General features: G+C 42.9%; 1 protein-coding gene and 1 long non-coding RNA gene across 4 annotated transcripts in view; one reads left to right on the forward strand and one right to left on the reverse strand.

Moving 5' to 3' along the window:
- Positions 1 to 9,045, forward strand: part of LOC117309655 (uncharacterized) — a 72,731-nt gene that overhangs the window by 55,379 nt on the left and 8,307 nt on the right. The gene's annotated exons all lie outside the window — the stretch shown is intronic.
- Positions 5,316 to 9,045, reverse strand: part of VPS45 (vacuolar protein sorting 45 homolog) — a 67,067-nt gene continuing 63,337 nt past the window's right edge. For 2 of the 3 annotated variants that reach the window (XM_033860217.2, XM_033860216.2), the window contains one exon: positions 5,316 to 5,955. In XM_033860217.2, coding sequence (XP_033716108.1) covers positions 5,868 to 5,955 — 88 coding nt within the window. In that variant the 3' untranslated portion in view covers positions 5,316 to 5,867. Of the gene's footprint in view, positions 5,956 to 6,024; positions 8,156 to 9,045 lie in introns of those variants that run through there. The other variant, XM_073808234.1, reaches the window with a different exon arrangement.

Genomic DNA, 9,045 nt, shown 5'->3' on the forward strand with positions numbered 1-9,045 from the left:
CAGAATAAAGGGCGAATCGCCGAGCCGGAGAGAGTGCGCTCCCTCCACCCCCCTCCTTTGTTTCTGACTCACTGAGGGTGAAGAAGACAGACCTAAACCCCGCCGGAGAACGGCGTCTGGAGGGGCCGGGAGTCCGAGACTCCCACAGACCGCCGGAGCGAGAGGTGGAGCCAGAAAAGACAGCCCGGGCCGACCTGCCGAGAGAGACGGCAGGGGCGGATGGAGCGGATGATAGAGAGACAGGGAGGTTTATGAAAACCGGCGATAACCTAGATCGGGATCCTCTCCCCCTCAAAGCCAAAACAAAAACAAGAACGTGAGCTGGGAGGGCGCGTTACCCAGGACTGGCAACTGGAATTCACACTCCCTAGGTGGTACTGATAGTGGTCTGGGCAGGTCAACCGTTGGGGAAAAGTTTTATGGAGGGTACCGATGTGAAGGGCGACTCCGTGGAAGAGAAGTTAATATTAATACACATTTCTTCCAGTTTACAAAGCCTCAGGCCTTATTTGAGCCTCAGGAGAATAACCCTAAGTACGAGGTACATATTATGATCTCCATTGCACAGAGAGAAAAGTGAGATTCAGAATGGCTGAGGGATTTGCAGACACACTGTAAGTGCTGGCAGGAATAGAACTGTCTGTCTCCAGAGCCCTGGTCTGTTAGACCAAGTGGCTTTACAGACAAGCTCCAGGTGAGGCTTAAACTTCCTACTACCTGGTATCTCTCCCTGATGCACTGACACGTAAAAATTCCATCCTGTCTACCGCAATGCCCAGAGGATGCCCTAGCTGGGGAAGGCTCTGCTGATCACCCCTAAGCCAGATCTGCCTCAGAGCCCAGACACCAGCATCTTGGTAACTTCATTTTTCTCCCAGTACCCATTTAACAGGAAGAGGAAAGTCAAGAAACCTAGGTTTGGGTACTAGTTTCATCACTGCCCCGTGGTCTTTGGTCAAGTCACTGAATTTCTTTGGGCCTCAGTTCCTCTACATATTAAGTAGTGACTGCCAATTCCATCAACAAGGAAAGATAGGGCAATATATGAGATAACCCATGAAAGTCCTTTAAAAATACAATATTGCCCTCTAGGGCTAATTACTAAATAATAATGAGCTAACGAACACATTGCCTGGCATATGGTAGGCAGACAGTAACTTCAAAATGAATACAAATCCCTGGCACAGAGAAGCAGGGAAAAGAAAGAACCCCTTTTTTCAGGGATGTCTCAAGATAAAAGAAAATGTTGGCCAAATTAAGGAGTGGAGTGGTCTTGGCTTTTTCTGGTATCTGTCAAATAAAGGAGGGGGCTTCTCTCTTTTCTGAGGCCCCCTTTTCCCCTAATCCAATAATATTCCTCTTAACCTCTTTTCATTTACCATACTAATTAATTCCTGTATTTTAGACTCATATAGAAATGTACCCTTTCAAAATGCTCTCATATATCATTTCTTTAACTCTTTAGTGCCACCTTGTGAGGTATATATCAATAGAATAAATATTATTCCCACTTGGAAAATGAGGAAACAGGGCATGGCAAATCAACGGACTTGCCCAAGTTTACACAGCAAGTTACTGGCTAAATAGATTAGAATCCAGGTTTTCTGACTCCACTCTGTTTAGGTTTCATACACACACACACACACACACACACTCCCCTTCCCACCATCTCTATTTCCCACCCTCTCTATTTAACAAGTGATTTAAAAAGAATGAGAAAATCCAGGGTATCTTCATAAGTAAGGAAGCAAAATGTCCCATCATACTGGTAAGAACACTACCCTGTTTGATCTTTTGAGGGCTTGCTTGCCAGGTAGATAGGAGTGGTTTGGACTGTTAGTTTAAATAGATTCTGGTTTATGGGGAAAAAAGTAATTCATGACTTGCCCCATCTTCCTTTCGTCAGCAAATACTTGAATATGTCCTGTATGCAAGGTACTAGGGTCCTATGTGCTATATCAGGCAGGAGCTGGAGCTTTGTGGAATATCAGGCAGAGGGACTCCTAAGAAATCAAAACCCTCCAAAGTAATTTTCAGATTCCAGAACAGATGCATGTGGGCTGGAGAACCTTCCCTGCCTATTTGCTCCTGGAGATGTTACATAAATCTCTGGTTTTCTCTCTCATTAACCTGCACCGCTGCACTGCCTCATCTTATCATCCTGCCCCTACCTTCCCTTACTTTGTCTCCCTTTGTCTTGCTACTCATCCCTCTTCCCATAAGCCATACTCCTCCCCTGTCCTGTTCTTCAAGCTTTACTTCTCTCTACCAGGTGAACCTTGTGGCACCTGACTTGGGTTCTATGAACTGAGACTATTTCTGAAGACCAACTCGAAAGTGAGAAATCTCAGAGTAACAACTTATGGGTTCCATTTCTCATTTTCACAGCACTGTCTCCTCAGTGAGCTTGACATTATCGCACACACAAACCACAAAAATAACTCAGATAACTCAATGTCCTTCTTTGGTGGAGATAAGATACTGGTGGGGGGAGCTTCCCTGGTGGCGCAGTGGTTGAGAGACCGCCTGCCGATGCAGGGGACACGGGTTCGTGCCCCGGTCCGCGAAGATCCCACATGCCGCGGAGCGGTTGGGTCCGTGAGCCATGGTCGCTGAGCCTGCGTGTGCGGAGCCTGTGCTCCACAACGGGAGAGGCCACAACAATGAGAGGCCCGCGTACCGCAAAAAAAAAAAAAAGATACTGGGGGTACTCATGGTGGGGTTACCTCCCTAACTGCATCACCATGGATAAGACACAACTGTCAGTAGCTTTATTCTTAAATTGACTATTTTATAAGTAACTCCACTTAAGCGACGAAGAAGTGAGCCATCAGAGATAAGGATTTTGAATTGCTGCCTGCATATTTACTGGGCAAAAACTGTTATCCAAACAGTTGTTTACCTAAAAACAAGCACCTTGGCTTTTGTAGAGTAAATGGGACATAGAGGTTTTGACTAGGCACTTCAATCTCTGGAAGAGAGGTCATTAAAAGCATGAGACCTTAATTAGGGCTTCCCTGGTGGCGCCATGGTTGAGAGTTCGCCTGCCGATGCAGGGGACACGGGTTTGTGTCCCGGTCCGGGAGGATCCCACATGTCGCCTGCGCGTCCAAAGCCTGTGCTCCGCAACGGGAGAGGCCACAACAGTGAGAGGCCCGCGTACCGCAAAAAAATTAAAAAGAAGCATGAGACCGTAATTACAATGACGTTTTTAGGGACTTCCCTAGTGGTCCAGTGGTTAAGAGTCCACACTGCCACGGGAGGGGAGCCCTGGTCAGGGAACTAAGATCCCACATGCCGCGCGGTGTGGCCAAAAGATTGAAAAAAAAAATGTTTTTAAAGGGAAAAAATAAAGGACCGGTAATAATGTAATCAGCTCTGTAAATCTTAAATAAAAATATGAATCTTTGATCCTTAATAAAGAAATGCCAACTTCTGGCATAAAACATCCTGAAGGTAAGGCTCATTTCTTAGACTTAAAAAAATTTTTTTTTTGGCTGCACTGCATGGCATGCGGGATCGTAGTTCCCTGACCAGGGCCCCCTGCAGTGGAAGCAAGGAGTCATAACCACTGGACCACCAGGCAAGTCCCTAGACTTCTTGATATTGTTAGCTGAGTAGGCACAATGGAAGCAGGTGAATAATGAGGAGAATGATATTAGAAAAATCTCTGTTCTTATTCCAGAGCTATCTTGCCAAGAGAAAGGCAAGCACAGGTAATCCTGCTTGGAGGAAGGAGGTTTCTGTTTATTTGAAAAGACTATGTAACTTGTAAAACGCTGCATTTAAAACTTGTCTCCCCTAGCCTTAAAAGTAAGGCTGCCTTACTTTTTTTATTATTAAAAAAAAAACAACCAAAACAGAACTTATTAGATCTTAGCTCTTAGCTGTAATATAGACAAAAGGCTTAGGGCTTCGCATGAGTGTAAGGTGAAGAAACAATGGTAGAGAGTTGAGAGAGGAATGGGGAAAAGGGAGATGGATCAGATGACCCTTCACCTCTTCCCTCTACTTCTTGAACTGCTGATTAATGTAGTGGGAGGATGACAGGAATCCAACCATTTTGTGTAGTGATTTTGTATCCCCAACTTGGAGACAGCAGTCAATCTTATTTACTATTATTAGTCAAATTTCCTTCGATGGTTTACTATATACCAAAGTTCTAAGTGTTTTAAATGTATTCTCTCATTTCATTTAGTCCTTATGCTCCTATGAGGAGGTACTTTATTACTTTTTTTTTTTTTTTTTTTTTTTTGCGGTGCGTGGGCCTCTCACTGTTGTGGCCTCTCCCGTTGCGGAGCACAGGATCCGGACGTGCAGGCTCAGTGGCCATGGCTCATGGGCCCAGCCGCTCCGTGGCATGTGGGATCTTCCTGGACCGGGGCACGAACCCGTGTCCCCTGCATCGGCAGGCGGACTCTCAACCACTGCACCACCAGGGAAGCCCTACTCTCTTTTTATAGATGAGGAACCTGAGCCACAGAGACTTAATAACATTCCCAAAGCCACATAACTTGACACAGATTTGAGCCTAGGCTATCTGATGCTAGAGAATGTTAATCAACATAAAAGGTCTAAAAAATTTATTACAAAGCACCAAAGAGGGACTGTGATATGATTTGAGCACACGATAATTTCCTGGTATTAATGACATTATCAGTCTCCACTGCTTTCAAGAGAAGTGAAATTGACACCAGTGGTTAAGAGTCCACGCTTCCACTGCAGGGGGCCCTGGTCAGGGAACTAAGATCCCACATGCCACGTGGTGCGGCCAAAAGATTGAAAAAAACAAATGATGACTCCTTTTTAAATGAGTCATTTAAAATAAATAAATAAATAAACAAACAAATAAATTTATTTATTTATGGCTGCATTAGGTCTTAGTCGCTGCACGGGGGCTTTCTCCAGTTGCAGCGAGCGGGGGCGACTCTTCGTTGCAGTGTGTGGGCTTCTCATTGCAGTGGCTTCTCTTGTTGCAGAGCACGGCCTCTAGATGCACGGGCTTCAGTAGTCGTGGCATGTGGGCTCTAGAGCACAGGCTCAGTAGTTGTTGCGCACGGGCTTAGTTGCTCTGCGGCATGTGGGATCTTCCCAGCCCAGGGATTGAACACGAGTCCCCTGCATCAGCAGGTGGATTCTTAACCACTGTGCCACTAGGGAAGTCCCATTGACACCAGAATTCATTATTTGTCTTGACAGACTTTAAATATCCTTTGGGTAGAGGCAATGCCTTCTCTAAGTTTTGTGTAAAGCCAGCTCATGCCTCATCACATAAATTCCCATAAATAGTTATTAACCCCAAAGAAACAAATCACTTGTATCTTTTCACAAAATGGATTTTTATTGTAGTCATACATGGTTTCTCAGTACCACAGAAAATTGCAATTTAGGGTCAATTTTTGGATGGTTCTTACAGAAATATGATGGGTTTTCAGAAATGAGTTGTTCAGGAATGTGGTTAATGAAAAATAAAAGGGGTCAAGAGAAGAGTCTACAGTATGTGCATCTAATTTTTACTTTTTAAAACTCCTTTAAGCTCTGATAACCCTTTTCTCAAGTAAGATCCCAACAAAATTTGCCAGAAACTGAAGTGATTGTGCTATCAAATACAAGGAATACATTTAGTTATTTGATAAAGAAAACATGAGAGAAGTGTGTTGGAATGGGCTCAGACTTATTCTCAACCACCACTGGAGTCTTGGTGTCTGTGCCAACAGTTCAGGAATCAGCAGGCTACCTGGAGATGGGTTATAACAAGAAGCACAAAGCCCAAGGCTCTTCTCCAACACCCCTCTGGTCAGTGGAGAAAGCCTGCAGCGAGGCAAGAGGGGAAGTTGCACCATTCATCTCACCTCTCCATCACCATTTCATCTTCTGCTTGCTAACCTTGATGTAACTTGAGAGCTGTCCTTGCTTCGGCTGTGCAGTCCAGAAGCCAGAACTTCCTCTAGGAAACTGACCAGTAGACTTGAGGTTACTCAAGGGAAAAAAAAAAAAAGCATCTCCAAAACAGAATGTCTTGCTCATGACATTTAACTAGATGAAAGGTTATCATGAATGGAAGAAGCAGTGGTCTGATATTTGGGTGCAGAATAGAAGCATCAGTTGAGCACTAAAACATCCAGACTAGAAGGAGAACCCCTTTGTGCGCGTCCCCAGGGTTCTCACTGTGTCTTTTAGCGTTAAACTTGTGAGATCTGTTAAGACTAATATTTCAAGTTTGAAATTTCTAGTCAGGAACCCAGAAGTTTTAAGGGCAAGGCTACTATCAACTCAGAACCATGTTCTATCAGCACCTCTTATCTAAACTCTTGAAACTGCCTCAGAACTTGTATTGTGCCTCTAGTCTTTTCTTTATCCAGTCTACTCTCCAAAGTGGCACCAACTTTCTAAGATACAGATTATATCCTGTTGCATACTCTCCCCTCTTCTGCTTTAAAACCTTTCTTTTGCTTACAGAATAATACAGATTAAAATTCAAGGCCCTTCATAATGTGGCCTCCTAATAATACTTGTATTTCTTTTGTTCTGAGAACTGGTTTGAGCTGTGTGTGTGTATACATATAAACGTAGTATGTGTATATATGCTATTATCCTCATTTAAAAAAATGAAGAAACCAAGCTATAGAGAAGTTAAGTGACTTGCTAAGATCACAAAAGCTAGTTAGTGTCTTAGCTGGGATTCAAACCCAGCTCTAGAATCTGTGCCCTTCAGTACCACACAATACTCTCACTTGTCTGGTTCTATCTCCCACCAACCATGCAGCCTATGTGCCTTCCATGCCCAACCACTCACTGTTCCCTAAACATGTCCTGAGCTTCCATACCTTTATGCTTTTGCTCTTATTATGTCCTGTGTCTGAAATGATAGAGGACATTTGTCTGATGAAATCCCTTTTATCCTTTAAGGCTGAGGATTAAAAGCCACCTTTTCTGTGAAGCTTTCCCAAACTCTCCTCCATGCTGAACTAATCACCCCCATCATTATTATCACTTTGTCCTAGTGCTATTTTAGCACCATATTATTATTAATTAGGTACTCTATACATTATTGATGCCAAAATAGACTGTGAGTTATTTAGGGTGGGACTAACACTTATTCATCTTGGCTCTCCAGGGTTTACCACAGAGGCGGACACCTAGTAGGTACCCAATAAAGGTATACGGAATAAATGAAGTAATTAAAATAGCTACCCATTGGCAAGAAAGCCTTCTCTATAACACAGGAGTTTTGGGGGTATTACTTATAAGTATGCCGGACTCGTTCTCAGGATACAGATCTATAGCAGATTGAGGGTTGGAGAAATGACCAGGTACCTTATTATTACCACAGCTGTGCAGTCTTAGACCTGGAAGATTCTAGGCTTAGAAAATTTAAATTCCAAACTCCTTTGCAAAAGAAGAAAATAGTAAAGTAGAGGGAAAGGAGCAGAAGCTAAATTCATCTATTCCTCTACTGAACACCTCTGTTAATACTGGCACCTCTGTCTAGCCTGGCTCTTTGGCCAGTTGGACAGGAGACACTTTGAGGCCAGAAAACAAGTGTCAGGAAATGAGGCAGCATTGCCTTTCTTTTTTGAAAGATAACACAGAAGTTATTGATTAGGGACTTTTAGTAAGAATGAAACAAATATGCTGGGAAACCCTATAGGAATTTATGAGGTGATCTTTGCTTCACATGAGACTCCTACATGTGCAAAGGAAAGGAGTAACTTTCCTGAAATTATACTTAAAGATCCTCCTCTGTGTATCAACAAGACCCCACATTCTTTTTTTTTTTGATTTTAGGTATCTATTCTTTTTTAAAAAAATTAATTTTATTTATTTATTTATTATTTTTGGCTGCGTTGGGTCTTTGTTGCTGTGCACAGGCTTTCTCTAGTTGCAGACAGCAGGGCTACTCTTTGTTGCAGTGTGTGGGCTTCTCACTGGGGTGGCTTCCTTGTTGCGGAGCACGGGCTCTAGGCACGCAGGCTTCAGTAGTTGTGGCTGGCGGGCTCTAGAGCGCAGGCTCAGTAGTTGTGGCGCACGGGCTTAGCTGTTCCGCAGCATGTGGGATCCTCCTGGACCAGGGCTTGAACCCGTGTCCCCTGCAATGGCAGGCGGATTCTTAACCACGGCGCCACCAGGGAAGCCCAAGACCCCACATTCTTGACTGCAAAGAGAAAACACTATTTATATTTGCCAGGCCTAATTTTGTTCCCCAGGGCCATTGTGGCTTTTTAAAAAGTATCTATTTGGGGACTCTGATGAGTCATTGCAGAATGCTTTAAAAATTATAGGTGACGAACATATTGGTATCTGTACCCCAAACTTTAGACTATGTTTAAAAACAACAAAAAAGAATGATTTTTCTTTTCTAGATTTGTTTTAAATCAGTCTTACTTAAAAAGCAAACTCAGAAATCCCCTTCCCCTGTGGTACTATAATCCAATTCAATTCAGCTCAGTTCAATTAAATTTAACCAGTATTTACTGAGCATCCATTATGCAGTAGGCACTGAACTAGGTGTTCATATGAACACTTGTTATGACTCCTAACTTTAAGGGGCTCTCAGAGAGATACACAATCACAATGCAACATGAGAGATGGTATACACAGTGATGGTACCAGGAGCTAATCTAGTGGATTAGCACTATTGCTTGCCTTGGTTTGTGCTGTCATCAAGGGTTCTTTCCCAGCTCTATGTAGAGAAGGAAGGTGGGCAGAAAAAATCCCTGATTTTAAAAAGTCAACCTCAAAAAGTCTTGCATCACACATTGAAAAACAAGTTTCTTCACTTTTAAGTCTTTGATAAGGGACTAGACACTAACATTTATAGGATTTAAAATTTTAATTACTAAAATAATTGAGCTGAACAACTGTGTTCCTAAACAAAGCTACATATTATAACAAAACTCTGTCTATCTATCTATCTCCTCTTTTTTTTACTATACTCCACAGATAGAAATTACATGTGAGTTTCTTATTATAACAAAGACATAGCGGGAATTTAGAATCAAATCTGAAGAGTGGTATGATGAAAAAAATGAATGGACGTTCTGG

This window comes from Tursiops truncatus, chromosome 1 (assembly GCF_011762595.2).
Source record: "Tursiops truncatus isolate mTurTru1 chromosome 1, mTurTru1.mat.Y, whole genome shotgun sequence".
In the NCBI taxonomy this organism is placed as follows: Eukaryota; Metazoa; Chordata; class Mammalia; order Artiodactyla; family Delphinidae; genus Tursiops; species Tursiops truncatus.